Genomic DNA, 22,209 nt, shown 5'->3' with positions numbered 1-22,209 from the left:
AACATATGATATCTCATTAAGAGGCAGATCTAGGCCATTATCTTTCGGAAACTTATTTTTTCAATACTAGAAAATATTTCTCTGTTTAATAATTCAATTAAATTGACTGGATTATATGATTTATATTGTGGTTTTTTTTTTTTTGTTTTGTTTTGTTTTGTAGAAACAAGATGTTCATTATTGTCTTTTCTTATTAACTCAGCCACACTATGACCTATGGAATCCGGAGATTCAATGCCGCATTCACAAAAGCTTTCCATTGACTTCTGTCCTTAGCCAACTGGATTCAGTTTTTATTTTGTACTCCTATTTCTGCGGGTTCGTCTTAATATTGTCCTCCCATCTGCGCCTAGGGTTTTCTAATGCTCGTTTTCCAACTGGATTTGTAATTAAAACTGTAAGCGCTCCTACTTTCTTCCATCCTGGCTACCTAAGCCTCCTAGTTTGATGAACCCTAACAATGTTTGCTAAACGGTATAAATTATGTAATCTTCGTTATGTGGTTTCCGCCATTCCCCTTTTCCGTTCCTTCTGGGTCCGAATATTTGTCTCACGATTTTGTTCTTAAAGACTTTGAGTCTGCGTTAAAGTAAGTGACCATGTTTCGCAACCATACAGGACAAGAAGCATGATTATCGTTTTATATATTTTAAGCTTCAAATTTCTCGACAGAATTCGCGACAACAAAAGATTTTATTATTACGAAGTATTGAGTAAAGCAAGTTAACCTTCTGTCATGAAAATTGTCTCGTGAAGATGACAAATAATAATCTGTGAAACGAAATAGACATGTTTCGAAAAATATAACTCGTTTCACTTTTAACTGTTCAGCCTACGGAGAGAAGTATAGATCTCTTTCGTATCGCTGCTTTAGTTGAAGGTCATTCGTGTCATCATCCTCAACTACTGTAGAATTTGTGAACACTTTTGACAACCATGGCCAACACAGCCGTCTCAGATTGTCGAATATTAAAATATTTTAAGTTACTTCTTCGACACTCGCAATTTCGTTCGCAACTGACAAACTATCGCAAGAAATTATGTGCAAGATATTTTTAGATATGAGATCATTTTCGTTCTAATAGGTTTGTAATGTCCACCTATCAGCATCCTTCCCCAGTCCGTTGATAAACGCATACCTGTTCCACTGCTGAACCCAATGAACAACTCGGTAGAAATGTTTCTTTCCTGTGGGGGATGTTGTGAAAGTGAAGATAAGTCAAATGTTGACTTAACGGATTGCATTCCTACAGTTCGTATATATTGACGGTGAATCGCTTTGTTTGTTATCATCGACATCGAAGTCACGTAAATCGAGAAGAAAGGAACTCAAGCATTTGCAATATTTTCGTGAATCACGTGTAATTTGTTAAACACACTTACATATTTCTTAAAAGAGAATGTCTTCCGTTAGCTTCGGTGCATAACTATTGGACGTAAAGTGAAAAGAAATTCTTGGAAATTTTTGGGAAACAACTTTTTTTGTTTTCCCTTTCTAAACGACGAACTTGTATCACACGGAGTTGCATTATAGAAGGAAAGAACATTAGAAATAACTTTTCCGAGGCGAGCTTAAAAGTTCTTAATGTTGTAAATAAAAAAAAAATTAAAAAAAAAGCGTGTAAGCCAAGAGGACTATTTATTTATTTATTTATTCATTTATTTATTGTAAGAGACAACAGATTGAAGAACCCAATCACTAATATCGTCTTCCGGGGCATTCTCCTGAAGAAACCGCTTGGCAGATATTCAGCAAATCTTTTTGATCGGTACTTAATGAATCCTCAGTGAAGTTCGAGGTCCCAGTCTACTGGAACGGGCTGAAAACTCTGGAGTGGCAACTCTTTGCAGGTTGGAAGTGCCGATCCTATTGGTCCTCTAAATGTATTTGGTCCAGTAGACTTGCCGTTTATAAATTCAATCAAATGTCGAAATCGGAGCTTATTTGTGTGTATCATACAGACGATTCTCTCAAGGGGTTTGTTCAGGAAGACTTCAATATGGCACCATTCTTCCGACCAGTATTAGTAGCAGTACCGTCGTAACCCAAAACTACCAGATCTGACAGGGAGATATTTTGATCAACAAAGAACTTTGTGATGGCAACCCGTATGTTCTCTCCTCTTCCAGATGAAGGAGAGACGTGGGCAAGATAGTTCGATCCTGGCCTACGTAGCGATCTTCTTTTTTCATTATTCGGTGGTTTGATGCCGTCTTTTGTCTCAAGGGTGAGAGTCTGATTCTTTCTTCCGTCAAAGTATAGCGCTTTTACTTCGGTCGATTCAAGCGATGCACTCGCCTCTTCAACGATGGCGTTTCCTAAGGATTTCTTCAACCTCCGAATCTTGCTTTTGTCGATCACCTTCTGCTTATGAACTGGGGTAACCAGTCCGATATCTGCCAAAAGCGACGAAGCGATAATTGCGGCCTTGTGGTCTGATATATTACATCTACAGGGGTTGGACAAAAAAAATCTAAAACGTTTGCAAAAGTGTGAAAATCATACCTAGTATGGTGTGGGGCCTCCTTTTGCGTCCAAAACAGCTTGGATCCGACGTGGAATGGATGTATACAGCTCCTGAATCGTGGTGTGTGGAATTTTGTACTATTGTTCCTCCAAAACATGCTCCAGTTCCTTAAGGAATGCTCGTGGAGGGTAATGAGACCGAACACGCCTTTCTAACTCAGACAACAATGGCTCAATGATGTTCAGATCTGGTGATTGTGGGACTCTGGGGAGGTGTGATAGCTCCTGGTCATGCTCCTCAAACCATGATTTCACCATTTTTGCAGCGTGACAGGGTGCCAAATCATCTTGGTAGATGCCATCACCATCAGGGAACAATATTTGGGCCATGGGTAGAACCTGGTCCCCCAGAATGGCCTCATACGCCTTAGCATTCATCATTCCATGCAGGGCTATGATGGGACTTGCAGAAAACGACGATATCACTGATCATACTGTAATAGAACCACCCCCATGCTTTACAGTTGGGAGCAGACAGTCTGTATCATAGGCCTGCGACGGTGTTCTCCATACGTAAACACAACCGGTTGTTGGAAACAAGGTGAAAGTCGATTCATCGGACCACATTACGTGTTTCCACTGCTCATGAGCCCACGCCTTGTGGTCCTTGCACCATTTGATATGACTCTTCGCATTTACTGCTGTGACTAGGGCTTTGGCGATAGCGGCCCTGCCATTAATTTTCATTTTATGAAGTTCCCGTCACACTGTTTTCGATGAAACCGGGTTCTGTAGGCCGGAATTGAGTTTAGACGTAATTTTCATTGCAGTGGTCTTCTGCCATTTTTTAATTTATTTATTTTTATTTTTTATTTATTTATTTATTTTTTTTTAGCTGCTACAATCCGTTTTAATGCCCTCCGGTCCCTATCTGACAGGATTGTCTTTTGACCACTGTTGTTCTTTGCAGACGTCGTTTGCCCATGAATTGTGTATGCCATCGTGACATTGGACACAGTGCCTTTCGATACTCACACAATGTTCGCCACTGTTGCCACTGAAGCTCCAACCAGACGGGCACCAACGATCATGCCTCTTTGGAAGTCTGTCAGGTTGCCCATTTTACCGCACCACTTTCACACTACGACACTCACAGGGGAATTGGTTACTGCTGACGGAAGAGGAAGATCCACATGACACATTGAAAACAAAAAATTATCGGCAACCACAACACGTGTTGTACAGTGGAGGATCAAACTTACGTGTCCTGTATGAAGTGTTTTTAGATTTTTTTGTCTATCCCCTGTATATACTGCATTGGAGAATGTCGGCAACCTAACTCTCATTAGTTTAGAAGGGCTAGTCTTCTCTCTTTTAAGCGCAAGAAGAAACTCGACAGTGGAATCTGACTCTTCTCCCGATTCATTGTGTAAAGGGACACTATCATTTTGTCTTCCGGACTACTAATTTCATTGGGCTTTGGTTGATTTTTCTGACCTCGATTTTTTCGCAATAAATGTTTGACACGTTTCTGTGTCTCCTTTCTATCAAGTCCTGCCATACCCTTCTGTCGAGTGATTCTCTAGTCAATTAAAAATGAAACCTCCAATTTATGCACTTTCTTCCCTCTCGCACAAGTGCAAGCAACCGGGTTGATGCATTTACAAGAAGCGATATCAAAACAAAGTTTTGCTGACGAACGCCTGGAATTTTACAACTTTGGAAGCAAAGGAAACGGGTTTGTCCTTGAACTTTTGCAGCTGACGGACCTTTTTGTGATAATGTAAGATCAACGCTATAACCCGTTACTCGCTCAAAATAGCTGCACCGCTGATTGATGCCTTTTCCCAAATTTGAATTGCTTTCCTTGCCACTAAATGAGCTAGCACTTTAGTAGAGGGGTCCTTCTGAGATGCTGCTTCCCATTTCGTGTTTTCTCTTTCCCACAAGAATTGCTTAAGAATATCAGCGATTGTTGGAAGCTGACTAAAAGTGAATTCCGCAGGGGATCCTGTGGCATTATGGACAAAGTTCCTTACATTCAAACGTGACTTCTTTTTAGGTGACATCTTTACGGACACTTGATAGTTTATTCACCGAAACCAATTTTGAAAGTTAGACACTTTTGTCAACGCAAGACCTCAACAAACTTGCCGCACCATTGGAATGACAGACTGACACATTCAATGACTGCCGACAAGCACAAGTAGGACGCAATTCTTCAAAAACACACACAAATGCACACATATTTTCACTTAAACACAATCAGCAACCTAAACAGTTTCCACATCAAACACCGCATTTTCTGTCTACAAAGCAACGCAAAGTTACTCCTAATCTCATCTGCAGACACACTAACAATGAGTCACTTTTTTCCTTTACTCTCGATGCTACTCCACTTTTAATTTTTACGACAAACTCGCTTTTGGGCGACTTCATTCTATGCAGTGCAGATGTTTTATCGAAAGGAGTTTTATCTACAAAAATAATCACTTGTTATTTTTTTCGCGCTACGAACATAAGCTGGACAACTACCGGTATGTGTCTGATTTGATAACATTCATTCTACTATAAAGTATATATTTTTACCTTGATTGCCCCATTTCTTACCTAATTAGCTGTTTATAAGAGACGAAAACTTGATTTTTTTTTTTTTTTTAACGAAACACTGAATAAAATATATTTTTGGGGCGTTTTGTCCAAATTTTAAGACGCTGGTGGCACCTGAAGGACGACCGATTAAGCTGAATTTTTTTTTTTCACGTAAAATATGTACATTTCTGACAAAAATAACTACTAAGGGTAAAATGTTTTCGTAAAAGTAAATATGTATAATTTGTTTTTAAAAAAATGTATCTCTTAACAAATTTTTGAAACTTTAGGCCGTTAGTGGCACCTAAAGAAATTAACTCATCGGCGTGCGATTTTCTGTATGACATATAGAGACCATTCCGGAAAAAAAAATCGCTAAGGGTAAGCTGATTTAAAAAAAAAAAAAAAAAATGGAATTTCGATGCACCCTAACGTCCAGTCATCATGTGGATTACCGTGTTCTTTGCGTGGATGGTTTCCCATTGCCCATCTGAACTGATACTTGCCATATTTCCAACAGCACCATAACATAACATAAATAGATTAAAGTCACCAAGCCGTACAATCTTGCACAAGAGATGGCTGTCTTGTGGCTAGAACCATGTCTATGGTTTTATCGTGCAGCAGTTGATCAAAACTCGTAATAGGAATTTTTATTTATACATTGCTCTGTTACGTTCACGAGGCAAGTATAAATTGGAGTCAGATTTTCTGGGACTATTCACAAAAGGTAAAGAAGAATGGCTGATGTATCGTATTCCTTCGGACTTGTTTTACTCATAGCATCCATATATCCATTCTAACCAGGGCTTGATGTTTCCTTCAGGATGTATCTCAGTATCCAGGATAGATCAACCAGTCAGGGTCGTAAATAAGGGCCCCGCAGACCCCGCATTGCGGGAGGGCCTCAAGCCATCGTGAAGTGGGAAGTAGGGTAGGGGCCCCACTCCATGCTGTCTGCGGGAGGGCCCCTAAGCCTTTAGTTACGCCACTGCAGCCAGTCAAGTATTTTTGACGTTTGAGGTTGTGAGAGAGCTATGCTAATATTATTAATAATAATAATAATAATAATAAAAAGTCAGAAGTAATATCCATCTTAGATTTTATGTCACGACTTGTAAATAATGATTCAAGCTGTTGCGCCATCTACTTATCAAGTAGTATAATATAAGTAAAGCGTCACAATAAATTGTTGTATGCGATTATTGTTAGCGCAACATAAACCTGACTAGCTTCGTTAGTTTTAGAAATACAACAATGACTTTGGGCTCGTTGAGAAAACTCTTGGAACGGCAAATAACAATTACTTCAGGACATTTTCTCTATATTAATTCGTTTCAAAGTTATGCATAATTAAATTTTCAGTCATTAATAGAGAATACATATTTGTTTCACTTTAAGGAACAGCATTTGAAGATAAAGATAGCGTATGTCGATGTGGGTGCTATAAATAACAATGTCTGATCTAATCTTCGTAAATGATACAATAATAAGTTGCTACCTTAAAATCTCGAAAAGACACGATGTTTAAAATTTAAAGGATAAATTCTGTCGGCAGCCATTTTAATGATGTCATATCTCGGTTTCTCCAAGCGGAATTTCTTGGGATTTGAATGTTATTTAGGACAACACTTCGAACATCTCCACCAATTTTCAGCTTGTTATAATTCTTTTTTTTTCTTTTTCTTTCTTTTCTTTTTTCTTTTCTTTTTTTTTTTTTTTTAATTGCACTGGTGTATTCGACTTGGGTGCCCTGCCTTTTATCACTGTGCGGTCAGCCTAACTGAGCCCCTACACCTTCGTCTTTGTAAAACCAGAAAGATCTTTGCCATCACCCAACACAACATTAATACATGTCAAATACAGTGAACAAATACTCAATGTTACTAATTCTTAGAGATTGTTTTGCAAGACATAAGTGGGTATATTATTTTGGTAACGATGGCTATATACAAACCAGACCTGTACTTACTTTTACAAGATACTTTCAAATTATTCTGGAATATTTTTGTTCTTCAAAAGCATAACCCAAATTTTCACATAAAACTATTCTCACGTTTGACTAGTTTTAGTACCGTGAAAATAAAATGTATACAATGATTCTGCTGCAGATTTGTTTACATATGAAAAAAAATGAAAGTAGTTCGTATTTGCCAAATATGAGAGGATACTAAAAAAATATTTATTTAAGACTTTTTGTTTGTTTGTTAGCTGAAATTGAGCTGTATCAAGATGATTATATATAGTTAGATAGATAGATAGATAGACAAGAGTTTGCATGAATAGATAGTAGTGATTAACATCCAATTTAATTATGTATATGAGCTGTTTAGTCAAAATTCGATCGTGAGTATTAGTTTTTCGCTAGCTTTCATTTACATTTCAAAAATGATTGCGTCGCTCAAGATGATGAAAAAGTATTGCTGAATATTATTGTCAGAAGACAAAGAAGAAAGAGAAGAAGTTGCTATTGATGTTTCTTCATTTGCAGATCATTTGTAACTATCTCATCAGCAAGACACGGTGTAGTTTCTGCAACAGATGTGCTCAGTGTAGCCCAACAGACTCAGAGGAACATGCAACAACTTTCAGAGAAAGCTAATTTCACAACCAGTGATCACGAACAACATCGTGAGTTAGCATCGAACTATGTTTTTGTACCTGAATCTTCAACAACAATTAAACCGAAAGCATGTAAGTGGTGTCAACGAAGCTTTTCTTCAAATAGTGCTTTGACGAGACATATTCGGATTCATACTGGAGAGAGACCCTTTGTGTGCCCAGTATGTTCTAAATCGTTTAGTCGGAAACACGTGTTGGATTACCATTTAAAAGTTCACAAGGGAGTGAAACCTTTCCAGTGCCATTTGTGCTCCAAGATGTTCAGAGAAAGAGCTAAGATGAATGCACATATGAGATACTACCATAAATACCAAGAAAACACTCAGTTCATGATTGATATTAATAATTCTTAATTTTATTTATTATTCGAATTGTGTAGTACGTTTTTTAAAAGTCAAGCTAAGACATTAAGAAAGAATAATCAAAAATAGTAGCTAGTAGCAGTTTCTAATTTCATACCTTTGTTTTTTGGATTGCTTGTCAAATTTGATAGGGCATTCGTAATTGTCTATGACAGGTTTAAGAAAAAATAATTCATATGGAAAGTTTTTTTTTATGTTATCGTAACGTGTCTACTGTGTATTGTAGTTTTTATTTATTTATTTATTTTTAATATATGAACATTTTCAACTTTTGGAAATATATAAATTGTATGTACAACGTTTTGTTTGATTTACAGTGAATTTTATGTGCAGATCTATGAAAATTAATTCGGGATTTTAATTTTATTTTTCTTCTTTCAAGGACTTGTATACCATATCATCTGTTGATTTTTATAGTTGTGCAGTTATAATAATAAAAAATTACGAACATTATAACTAGCAGCGCTGATTTCTGTGTAACTTTCGAAGAGCCCATTCATGTGTGTGTTCCGTTTTAGCTATCATCTACAAGAAATCAGTAAGAATTTAAATAGAATACGGGGGCCCAAGCAAACTTTGGAGAAGGAAGAATCGGCCCCCATTCCTAGAATCAGCGCCCATGATTACAACATAGACAGCACATTTCAATATAATCTTACAATCTTTCTTGTAATGCTTCGTCAGGTGGGGAGATAAGGAACTAACAGCACTGGTTAAGTGACTGCAGCTTAACGTTTCTTTTCAGCACAGCCGCTGTAAAAGACTGTTTAAAATAGGATCCTAACCACTACTCGAGTTTTTATCAGGAAGAAGTATTCTTGTCGACAGTTAAATCAGAGATTACACGTAGTAGCCACTTCGCCATGAAGAGACACGTACAGAATAGTAGAAGAAGAAATATAGAAGAGATGGTAGTATAAGAAACGTCACCTTTATATGACATCCAATGTTACGTAATCAGGGTGGCCACTCATTTGGAAAACCTGGAAAAGTCAGGGAATTTTTTAATTCTGGAAAAGTCAGGGAATTTTGATGAAAAACATGGAATTTTTACTCGGGGGAAAATTTACGTTCTGCTGTATTCCTAGCCATTTAGCCGGTTTATTTATATACAAAATAGCTTTGGTCGCTGGGGGCTTCGCCTCCAGATTTCTCCTTCGTTCCAGGTTTTGTTTATCTAGCTCTGCTGGTTTGAGCTGCGCATACTTTCTTCATATTCTTTTGTCATTTAGTGCTGCCCATGAATTGAGCTGGAGCGAAATCGGGACCATTTTGTAATTAACAAACTTGTTTAGTTCGATGGCTGCTTGATTTCCAGAATTCGCTCGGGGCTGCGCCCCTGCATCCCGTTTTGGTAGTCACGTGATAAATATAAAGGCTGAACGATAGTTGAGTATTTCTGCCGAAAGAGTTCCGAATGTGTGTCGAATTCCATAAAATGTGTGGAATTTTGGTTAATGCGTGTATTTCTATGTGCAATCAAAAACTGTTGCATAACCACCGCACGCCACTGCTGGCACGACAAAACCTTTGGGACCCGGGCCTACCTAAAGTTGTTAATGCCGGCTTTCTAGACCGAAGTCCGCTACTTCTTAATACAGGTAGCTCCATAATTGTCCTCTCCATACTCTCTGGGCCAACACCAAAACTTTTGAGTGTCCACAAGAAATCGAACCCGGGACTACGTGCATCGTACGCACACGCACTAACCATCCGGTTCAGTATATATATTCCCTGATAGCGAAATTTGTAGTAAGATGCAATTACAACGTACCAAGTTAGCTTATACTATCGTTCATGGTCTTGGACGACTTTTTAAAGGTGATCATCTCAAAGAAATAGAATCTTGCAAGCATTATGTTATTGGGTTTGATGAAAGCCTTAACAAAGTCTCGCAAAAGCAGCAAATGGACCTTACGATTCAGTTTTGGGACAATGAAAGAAACCAAGTGCCAGCAAGATATTTAAATTCAGTGTTCCTCGGACATTCAACGTCAGCAGACATTCAAGTTAGTTTCAAGAATGGTATCTTAGGCTTGGATCTCAAGAAAATTGTTCAAGTTTCGATGGATGGCCCACATGTTAACTTCAAATTTTTAAGTGACCTGCAGAAAGATCTTGCAAGTTCACCTTCAGATCCAATTCTTCTTGATATTGGAAGTTGTGGGCTGCATACTATGAATTGTGCTTTTAAAGCTGCCATGCAAGCAACAGGTTGGAAATTAGAAGAATTCCTAAGGGCGTCTTATAATTTATTCAAAAACGTTCCAGCTCATCGTGCAGATTACATAAGATGCACAGGGTCTTCTGTGTTTCCGAAAAAAAAAATTTGCAGCATTAGATGGACAGAAAATTCAGTCGTTGCTTGCCGGGCGATGGAAATATTACCGAACGTAAAGAAATACTTACAGTGGGCTGTTGATGAGAAGAAAGTACCACAGTGCAAAAGCTTTGATACTGTAAGACATTTCACAAATGATAACCTGCTTGGTGCAAAACTTGGCTTTTTCACATTAGCAAAAACTGTTGAACCTTTCCTGCGCGAATTTCAGGGAGAAGCTCCATTAGCTCCTTTCCTTTACAACTTGCTCCAGGCCATAGTATTGTCTGTTGCAGGTCGTTTTGTGAAAGATAGTGTTTTGGAAGGCCGGCCATTAGTTAAGATTGATTTCAATAATAGCGAAAACTTAAAGCCAGCCAAGTTTGTAAACATTGGGTACACATCAAAGGATGCTATACGAAAAACCAATACCGTATCGGATAGACAGACTCTTGAATTTCGACAAGACTCGCGCAGGATGTCAGAAATTCATACTGAAAATAATGGACAGGTCACCTCTAAAATTCAACCTGACAAGAGCAATTTCTTTCCTGGATCCAAGTGTGTTTGTTATGGATGACACTGTAGCTGCAAAGAGATTGTCCAATTGCCTAGAAATTGTAGTATCCAAGAATTGGATTTTAAGAACATTAGCTGATGAAATCCAAGGTGAATTCAAAGTTTTTGCTAGAAATCAATGGTGGAAGCAATGAGGAATTATGACAGGAAAAGTAAGAGATTAGATTACCATTGGATGGAGATGCTGCATTTAGGCGCATGCTCAATACATATGACTGATTTTGTGAAATTTCTCCTCATTTTATCTCATGGAAATGCTAGTGTGGAGAGGGGATTTTCAATCAACAAAGAATGTTTAATTGAAAATCAAAGCGAGTTGAGTCTAATTGCACTCAGGCAGGTACATGATAAAATTTCAGCTGTGGGTGGTATTGATAAGTTTCCAATTACAAAGAGGGTTGTCCTTGCAGCCCGCAATGCTCATGGAGTATATGTTGAGTCTTTGAGGAATCAAGAAGAGGAAGAGAAGAAACAGAAGAAGAGAAATGCCATTAAGGATAAAGTTATTGAACTCGAGGCGAAGAAAATGAAGTTGTTGAATGATGTCAAGGAGAAACTGTCTGCAATTGATAATGAGCTTATTGGTTTGAAGTCTTAAAACTTTTAAGTGGATGTGGTCTTAACTTTAGTTTGATTTTAGTGAACTGCAAATCTGTGATTTGAGGTTTTAAAACATTTCAGTAAAGTAGTGTTCGTTCCAGTAATTTGTGTTTTAGTATTGGACTGTAAGTGTGTGTACTTTTGTGACTAGTATTAAGCTTAAGGTTGGAAAGCGATAGGGATAGACATTCCTCTTCTCGTTCTGTGCAGCAGTTAGTTACAGTGGAGTGGAAACACACAGGAGAATTGAAAATTAGGCAAGTAAGTGATTAAAATTAGACTATTTTTCTTCACTAGTGTTTTTTGTGATTCTTTTTTTAATAATGATCCTCTAGTCCACATTGCATTTCACTTGTAGCTTCTGTTTAAGCTTTGAAAAACAATGATATACCAATTTTAGATCTCTCTAGAAATTTTCTGGAAAACCGGGAAAATTTCTGGAAAAGTCAGGGAATTTTGAAATTCCAAATGAGTGGCCACCCTGGTAATACTGTTGCTAGATTTCAGTGCAGCAATGGTGCCTATCCACCCTCAGCCCTCCAAGTGATTGAGTACAATCCTCCAAATTTACAATTCCTCCTTTCCCACCGAAAAAAGTAGAGAAAATCGGCGTTGGTTGTAACAAAACCAAAGTAACTTGCTATGTATACTAAATTTTATTCAATTTCTTAACTTCTTGTCTTCGTAATAGAGACAAATTGTTAGCTACCTATCTAAATATTTGTTTTTTTCTTATAAATGCCCACATTCCAAAAAGAAAAAGTCCTAGGCACAACTGCGCTCTAAAATTCACTTATGTGCACCCTCTGAGTGGATTAAGATAAACGAACAGTCAGTCACCTCCTGTTCCGTGAGTTTTGTCTTCCTCCAGTTTCAACATGTGAACATAATAACGTTACTGGATGCTGTCTAAAGCTGGTGTTTTAAAGATTTTTCCCTCTTCCGTGAATTTTCTTCTCCTCTTCCCTTTCCTGTTGGATGAAACATTACACTATAGAGTATAGCATGTTGTATTATAATATTCGTATTATTAGACTTCCAAACTGTGCTATGCATAAGTATCGGAAGTCCTATAGAACGACCTTGTCCGTCCGTCTGTATGTCGACAGGTATCAAAGCAAAAGTAGTAAGAGATGTTGAGATGCGGTTGTTCGTAATCAATTCAGCATCCTCCCAGCCCCCGCCAAGTGAACTTTGTGGTGGACAAACACCGTGTGCGTGGGTTTTCTCGAGGTTCTCCCGTTTTCTCCCACTTTCTTCATTCCACCATTTAATTCATTACTTATCATCACCGTCCCCTTTAGCCTAACCGTGGGACGTAAAACTGAAAGATTTCATTTTTTCATTTACAATTCAGCATCCGAAGGATAGGTTCCATCTCCCGTTAACTCTCTATTCAAACTGGAAGTGGTTCAAACTAATTATTTTCGGTTTCAACGTTTATAGCTATAGAATAAAAACGGTAACAGATAAACGATTCAGCATCTCAAGGCAACGTATCATGACTATCTCGAACACTCTACCAAAATCGAAAGTGGTTCAAATTTAATATTACTTTCGGTTTCAATACTGATTTCCACAAAGCAAGAATGGTGTAAGAGATATCGAGATGCGGTTTTCTTCAATCTAGTCACCGTCCCAAGAATAAGTACCATCTTCTCCATTAACTCTCTATTCAAACAGGAAATGGTTCAAATGAGCCATTTCCGGTTTCAATATTTATCGCCATAGAACATAATTGGTAATAGGAAGCGGTTTTCTGCAATTATTTAGTGTCTCAAGAGAGTATAACTTCACAACCCGCAACACACTACCAAAATCGGAAATGATTGAAATTTACTACTACTTCCGATTTCAATACTGAGTTCCGTGGAGCAAAAACGGTAAGAGATACCGACGTGTTTTTTTAATAATAATAATAATAATAATAATAATAATAATAATAATAATAATAATAATAATAATAATAATAATAATCGATTCAGCGTCCCAAGAATATTTCATCATTTTCATTAACCCTCTGTCCAACTCGGAAGTGGTTTAAATTAACCATTCCTTGTTTCAACATTAATACCATAGAATAAAAATGGTAATAGACAGCGACAAACGGTTCTGGGAAATCGATTCACAGTCACAAGAATACATATCATCCGCAACAGACTACTAGAAGTTGTTGAAATTATTGATTTCTGGTTTCGACCTTTATTGCCGGAGAACAAAAACAGTAAAGCATAGTGAGTAGTAACTCTTTGGTATGGATTCAGCGTGAGAAGAACAGGTTGAATCTTATTAATCTATTGCAACCAGTAGTTACAGCTTTGCAACTTCAAGTTTGAATATTGAATTCCAATAGTTTAGAAGTCTACTGAGTTTTACACTGTGAAACAAAACTCACTTGTTTTCTAGTCAAGTTTCATGCTTGCGTCGATTCCTGGTTCCAACTATTGGGATTGGGAGGAAAATAAAATTCATTCATTCATTCATTCGTTCTTTATTCATCCATGTCGTACATTATTGGTCAGAGACCAGTACATAGGACTTGTCAAATAATTAGAAGACATTTCAATATAATTGATATTACATTATTTTACAAACTGTCACCCAAGTATTCATTAATATGATAATACATTTTGTTACACAAAAAACTAAATTCATTAAAAACTAAATAAAACTAAGTTCATTTTTGAAATTTCGTATGTTTTTGATATCCTTCAAATAACTTGGGAGCTTATTGAACAACTTAGCGGACATAGGAAGAACACTTCTTTTGGTGCACGCATAGTTTTGGTATGCTGTGAATATGTTATTCTTTTGTCGTGTGTTGTATGAATGTACATCGTCAACATGAAGAAAACTACTTTCATGTCTCTTTACATATATGATACTTTTGTATATGTACAGACAAGGCACAGTTAAAATTTTATTTGACTGAAAGACCCTTTTGCATGAGGACCTTGGTGACAGATTAAAAATAGATCTTATTGCCTTTTTCTGTAGACGAAAAGTAGTAACACTGGAATAGGAGGCTCCCCAGAAAATTATTCCGTAATTTAACAAGGATTGAAACTTACCATAGTACAATAACAGCAAAGTTTCTTTTGACACTGAACCACGTAGTCTATAAATGACAAAACAGGTACGGTTTAATTTGCTGTTTAGCTCAGTAATATGTGCATCCCATGTAAGCCTATTGCTTATTGTTACACCTAAAAATTTAGTGGATTTTGAATAGTCTACATCAGTTGAATTTATCACAATGGGTGGTACTGTTCGAGATGTACATGAGTAATGAAAATTTAGTGCTTTTGTTTTCTTTGCATTTATCAGCAGTTGATTCTGAGATGTCCATTTTATCAAACGCTCCACAGTTTGTTTTAATTTACTTTCTAGTTCAACTGTATTGTCCGCTGTTACAAGGACATTTACATCGTCAGCATATAGTACAATATGTTGGGGATACATATATTGAACAAGATCATTTATGTAAAATAAAAGAAAAGAATTGGTCCAAGAATTGAGCCTTGAGGAACACCAGCAGAGATAGTAGCAGTTTTGGATGAAAATGTGACTTGCTTATTGTTAATTATTTTTTGTATTTTTACTACTTGTTTTCTGTTTGTCAGGTACGAGCGAAACCATTCATGTACTACACCCCTAATACCATATTTCTGGAGTTTTGCCAGTAGAAGAAAATGTTGAAATATCAATCACTTTTATCTGTTACATAAACAAAAGTGTGCATATACCGAGATTAAAGTTAGGGAGAAGAGATTGAGTGGCACGTAATTTGAGCGTAGAAGCGAAGAAAGAGAATACTCGAGACAAAAGTTGGATTGTTTGTCATTATCAATCATACTGAATATTGTGCTTAAAAAGTACACCCTCCATTCCAAAAGAAACCGAACGTTTTAAAAAAACAAAAAAGCAATGTACATTTTGGAACAAATCATTTTTATTAATCAATGTATTCCCCTTCTGCATCGATACCCATATTTGCACGCTCCAACAAGTTGCCAAACGACTTCTCCATGTCCTTTATTGGAATGGTCTTTAGGACGGCGGTCGTCGCCTTCTCAATGGCATCAATCGATGCGTGCCACTTTCCTTTCATCGCCAAATGCAGTTTCGGGAACAGATAGAAATCGCACGGAGCGAGATCTGGTGAATAGGGCGGATGATGCAACCGAATAATGTGATTTTTGACCAAAAATTCAGTTACAAGTCGCGAACGATGTGATGGTGCATTATCGTCCAAAAGAGTCCAACTGCCGATTTCGCGATATTCGGGCCGAATACGACGAATTATTGCCAGCAAACGCTTCATGACGCCCAAGTAAAACTCTCCAGTGACTGTCTGGCCGGGCTGAACAAATTCTTTGTGGATAATTCCTTTTGAATCGTAAAAACAAATCAGCATCACCTTAACTTTTTACTTCACCAAGCGACTTTTTTTGGGTGTTCCTTCATCCGGCGCTCTCCATTCAGCACTTTGCCGCTTTGTTTCGGGCTCATATTCAAAACACCACGTCTCGTCACCAGTTACAATCGATTTCAAGAAGTTTCGATCCTGCCGAGCACTTTTGACGATGTCTTTGCAATGCGCAATTCGATCAACTTTTTGGTCTTCGGTGAGTTTATGTGGTACAAACCGCGAATTAACCTTCTTAAGGCCCAAAACTTCGGTCAAAATGCGGTATGCGGTTGTTTGAGGAATGCCTAATTCCATTTCAATAACTTTCACCGACGATTTTTTGTTATGTTTGATGAATTCACGCACTTTTTCGATGTTTTCTTCCGATAATCCGGTTCTGGGACGGCCTGATCTTTCGTCATCATCCAGCGTCTCTCTACCCGATTTGAATCACCTGAACCACTCGTAAACTTGCGTACGGGATAGACACTCATCACCATATGCATTTTGTAGCATTTGGTGCGTTTCACTAAAAGTTTTACCCAGTTTAACACAAAACTCAATTGCAGCTCGTTGTTTGAAACTCATTTTCCGACCGATGTACACAACACACTGACAGTTGAAACGCAATAACTTTGTTGCCGTGCATCCAAATGTCAGTTGTCAATGAGGGACTACGCCATCTACCGGTAAAATATTACAACAGATGGCACTAGTGGTACTACTTGTTTTCAAAAGTTCGGTTTCTTTTGGAATGGAGGGTGTACGAGGGGAGAACATATGGCAGGTCAAAGTAAATTATCAGGAAGAAGAGAAAACACTAGAAAGAGGGGACACCTTCTGTAGAAAATCAATTGAGAGACATCTGTAGAAGTAGCAAGAATCAAAGAAAAAATTGTAAAAGTAATAGTATTAGTATGATGAAGAAAGTTCGGGGAAAAAATACAAAAAGAAATTGAAATATACTGTATAACAGAAATAAGATAGAATAAAAATGTGTGCCTATTTCCTTCTGAGCGAGATGTCGAAGACACTGACTTAAAACCTTAATTTGTTAGAAGATGGAGTTGTAATGGTATGTATGTAGATACAGATAAATGGAAAATCTTGGCACTGCTTGATTTTTAATGTGTATAGAGGAGTTTTGGTTTGTCCGACATAGGATACGTGACAGTGGATGCAGTTAGAAAGTGGATGATATTGAAGAAATTGCAACTATTGAAATAAACGAACGATTATTGTTGTTGTGGACTCTGGGTGTTCAAAGATTAAACTCATGTTGTAAATAGGACAGGTTTTGAATCTAATTTTTTGACATGATTTGCAGCAAGGACGTGATGTTTCAAGGGACCAACTCTTGTAATTTCTGTATGCAAGTTGACTTACTTGCGATAGACAACTTGACATAGAAAGGAAAAGACGTCACAGTTTTTGGATTTTTTAAAAAAGTATTAATTTCGATTCTTCTCATAGAATATTATTAAAGCTTCCATTCTTCGCAGAAACTTAACATTCCTGCCCCCCCCCCCCCTTCCCCCTTACACTTATACTATGGTCAGAAAATTGAACAAAGAACCACCGAGTTCTGCATTTCCTTCAGCTACAAGAACTGGACTCTTGAAACCTATCTTCGCCTGAAATCAGTGCCGAAAGCTGGACAGTTTTCGGCACTGTACAACTCCAATTTTGTCTGCTTTCTAAAGTTTATCCACTACCTATACCACATCAAAGAAACTCCGATCTCTCTTGTCTATTCTTATTAACAATCACCATTATTTCTGCGATGCCAAATTCTCCATTTATCCGTACCCAAATACAGAGTCATACCACTACCTTCGACCGAACTTTTGTGTGTCAGTGTCATTTTCTAAACTCATCTTCCTCTCTCAGAAAGAAATTAGTACGTACATGTATTTCTATTTTATGTACCAACTGTACTTTTCTTCCTCATTATTTTGTCCTTTTCATCTTCAAATAATGACAGTAATAACTCTTTTTCATCTTCAAATAATGAGAATAACAATAATTGTGTTGGTCATCGCCATAATGCTTATACTATTTTTCATTGACTCGATCTTATTTTCTATTTTCTGTACTGATTCTTTCTCTTAAACTTTTGTTTGCATTTTGTTGCTTCCACATTTTCTGTTATTTCTTTACGTCCCACTAATAATTGCCAATGTAATGTCCATGTTCCTGATGTATGCACGAACTTTTGACATTGATCTGAAAACTCATTTTTTACAGTTTTCGCTCCTCAATTAACCGAGTTTCAATTTCAGTTTTTTTTATATTTATTATTATTTATTTTAATACATCTCTTTTATTAACATAATACCACCATATTCAAGACATTTTTGATAGGGTTTAGATCTGGACTTCTACTTATCATCACAGCAGAACAATTCCTTTGTGTTTTGTAAATTTCAACGTTAGGTAATTGTTAAGATAGATGTCTTTGAAATCTTTAGAATTAATCAACCATATTGTGCCTTGTTCTTGTTTGACATCTACATTTTGCTTCTGAAATGACTATACGTTATTTTCCAGTGTTAAATACGAAAGCAAAGGCATTTAAATACCTACCAAAATTAAAAAATAAAAAAGAAAGAAATGGTCTAGTTTAAATGTTTATATACAAAACACATAGACAAGAAATCTGATTGGATGAATGGTGATCTTAAAAAGTATTTGGTAAATGACGCAAGATTATCTGAAGGTGATTAGTAGTAGCCTTTACTTTGATAAGAAGTCATTTTCATCTCAATTTTTTAAGCGACTTCAAATAATCTCTCCTTCCCGCTGTACGTTGAGGATAATATGTATGCTGGGAGTACATACTATAAATCAACTCAAAATCAACTCAACTCAACTAACTACTACATCGAATTTGACAGTCATCTTAAAATAGCAAAATACGTAGATTCTTTGGATTGAAATACAATAATAAATAGAATGTTATCTTGTCGGCTGTTTGATTCAGAATTGCAAGTCCATTGTAAATGTATTCCTCACACTTGTATCGCGTGATTATAAATTGTGGCCGATTTCATCTATTTTTTATTTACGATTCACTTTTCATTTTGAATATACATATTACACAACACTTTGAAATAACCACGATCACTAATATTTCCATCCACGGGTTTACTGCTCACTGACAAAATAATCTAAACTTCTGGGATTTACAATGACATATCTGCAGATGTACGAGGAATAGTTATGCTTCTAAACTTGTGTAAATAAGTCTTCTAGGAATTCATTAAACAAAAATGTACGAAAATGTACATATTGCGATAGTATGGGTGTTGGCCTGTTACTGTCCTCCTTACTCCACTTGGTAAACGAAACTATTTCGAGCGCTGCAAAGTTACGAGCTCAGCATTTACATGGCTGGCGTAAGTCGAAATAGACACGTAACTGAGTGCGTCCTAGAGAAAAATGATTGGCGTGGTTGCACGCTGACTGAAATTATAAACTTGATTGGTTAATTAAGTCACGTGGTGATTTCGTTAAAACTGTCATGAAAAAAATCTAAAGTCACACATTGTTCTTCTAGAAGATAGATTAAGAAAAATACTGACGATTTACAAATTAGAAACTGTCTCATGAGAAAATCTGGAATATACAATTCTCACACATTGTTTTCCTTGAAGATAGATTTTGTGAAATACTGATGATTTCCAAACAAGATCCGGGAAGTGTAGCAGACTGTACTCAAAGTTCACTGAAGTGTCACATTGAAGATCAACAAATAATGCCAAAAACAAGGACTTGGCATACAGGGCGCAAAATTTCAAAGTGAGAAGCACTCGCCATTCTAGAAATGATGGTTGCCAGTATCTATCACATACAAATTATGAGGCGAACCATTTCGATTGAAGGTGGGAAAGGAGGGACGAATTACAACATTGTAAAGACTTCACTTTCCATGTATGTTAAGACGACTTCAAATTCCATGTTTTCTCTCACTCAGTGACATTATTTTCGTATTTTCGAGCGAAACAGACACTGCGCAACCCTGAGAGTTTAGGCAGAAACCATTCTTACTGAAGACTGGTCGCCAGTTCTAAATTTCTAGTCGCCAATGGCGACTTGGCGACCGAAAATTTTGCGCCCTATGTATATATATATATATATATATATATATAAAATTTTCCTAGGAGGTTTCCAAATTATTTTCAAAAATGTGTGCAATAGAAGGAACAACTTTTGACCATTACTACAGGGGGCGAGTATACGCTATAGTTGTTCTTAAACTTATAATAATTTAATGTTGTTATTTTTTTAATACTATCTATTTGCAGGTAGACTTGGAGTAAATAAAAAGCGTATACAGTGTGTCCCCAAAGAATATCTAAATTCAAGAGTGTGTTCTACAGGTGTTGACGAGCGAACGCATTTCTTCAATAACAACATATATCCGGAAGGGCCTGATTATGAAGTTTGTTCAATTATACGTAAATTCTCTTATGCATTTAATATAAATAAATAAGTAAAAATCCAAATGTGCCCTCATGGCCTGAATACAGACTGACATCCATACCTGAAGGACCCACGAAAGTGTGGATTAATTTACATTACCTGAGTGTGGTATCTGGACCACAGATCCTGATAATTACGCCAAATGTAGGGAATACATAGGACGATATTATACCATAGTTAGTAGACACTGACAAGTTGTGCTTCTGAGGGACATGCTATCTGTTCTTACCTTTCGTAGATTATACTTTGAAGAAAACGTTTAGCACATACTTCTAAGTTTTTGTCTACCCCAAAAACGGAGTGTTGATTACCATGTTTGCATTTCTAGGCTATTGAAATATTTGTATTATATAGGCTAAAGAACATGAAGAAATTATTCAATGAATCCTCATTTGAAATCGAACCCTGGATCGCGTACGTAAGGTAGGTCCGAGTAATGACAAGGCATCAAGTTAACAAGAGTTACAAAAGGGGGCACAAAGTAAAAGATTTTGAAAATCTGCCCTAGATTAGATAGGACAGGTTCTGCCTAATCCGCCAATTATGGGAGAAGAAAAAGAGGGATTAAAAGTTTTTCTTATTTTTCACTAGATCTTGAAAATCATTGGACTTGGTAACGTGATTGTGTACAAATTTTCACTTAGACTAATCTTGGTATACACCTGTCATTTAGTGGATTTCCGAACTATTCAATAGAGACGCCCATCTCTTTCAGTGGCGTTTTCCTAAAGCATTCACACATAGCAAACTCATCACATTGTATGAGATCCATCTAGATATTTTAGAAGTATCAAAGCATAAACACATTATTATTCGAGACTACACGTTCCACAATTGTGTTCCGAGGCTAAGGGAGACAGTGACGATGATGGTGAACGAAAAGGTGGAATGAATAAAGTGGAAGGAAATGGGAGAAGCGTGAAAAAATCCAGGCACATGGTGTTTCTCCACGGAAAAATGTTCCCTTTAGAAATAAAAATGTATACAAATATCTCGGTATTGTCAATTACAAAAGGTTGCACTCTTAAAAATTTGAGCTTTCGTAGAACTACTCTAAAAGTTTTCCTAATATTAATCAAAACTTTCTTGAATAGTATAGATGTATTATTCGGTTGTTACCTTGAAATTATAAACAGTGTTAATCTTCCAGTTGTGAATAAGCTGGTGTACTCAAATAGATTTTCTACTGCTTTTGGCTTGTTATGAGTATCTACAAACTTGTACTCCGATATTTAGTTTTCATACGATTCAATTTATTGGCACACTTTACATAAAGCAGTGATTGGGATTCCTATACAATAATTTCATATTGCATAGGATTTTCTGAACTTCCAGTTCAAGTTCCTTTAAAATCATTTCATTGCTGTATACTGTAAATTATATTTATTCCGTGCCGCGAAAATCTTTTTGTACAGACCGCGTCAGAGTTTATTGCATCGAGACAATGACCCAGTTTTCACGTCCTTACCTTAAAATATAGTCGTTGAATAATAAATTCAAGATCTTCTGTCAGGAGGAACTTATTTCCTAAAGTAGTACTTTTCGAATTTTAAAACAGACACGTCTAGGTCTAGAAACAGACCTGCTCACTCAGACACATATTTCATTTCTCATGAATTTTTAGTGCTATACCTACTTCTAACGAACTAAATCAATGCATAACTATTAATGGAAACCCCGAAATACGTCTAAATATTTATTAATGCGAAATTTTGAATGGGAATCTCCACCTTCGTCAGCGACTTACTTTTTACATAAACACATTCCTGTT

The 22,209-nt window shown here is 36.8% G+C and overlaps 1 protein-coding gene across 3 annotated transcripts in view; it reads left to right on the top strand.

Annotated features, from left to right (window-relative positions):
• LOC145680489 (uncharacterized) overlaps positions 1-22,209 on the top strand; it is a 92,878-nt gene that overhangs the window by 29,346 nt on the left and 41,323 nt on the right. Inside the window, exon 4 of one of the 3 annotated variants that reach the window (XM_081751072.1) lies at positions 7,551-8,429. The exons of the other annotated variants lie outside the window; for them this stretch is intronic. Within the exon in view, the coding sequence (XP_081607198.1) occupies positions 7,551-8,034 (484 nt within the window). The 3' untranslated portion in view covers positions 8,035-8,429. Of the gene's footprint in view, positions 1-7,550; positions 8,430-22,209 lie in introns of those variants that run through there. 3 annotated transcript variants of the gene reach the window in all.

The sequence above is a fragment of the Thermobia domestica genome, chromosome 3 (genome assembly GCF_964235325.1).
Source record: "Thermobia domestica chromosome 3, izTheDome1.hap1.1, whole genome shotgun sequence".
NCBI classification, from domain to species: Eukaryota; Metazoa; Arthropoda; class Insecta; order Zygentoma; family Lepismatidae; genus Thermobia; species Thermobia domestica.
The sequence above is the reverse complement of the archived record's forward strand: the minus strand, read 5'-3'. Positions and strand labels throughout refer to the sequence as shown.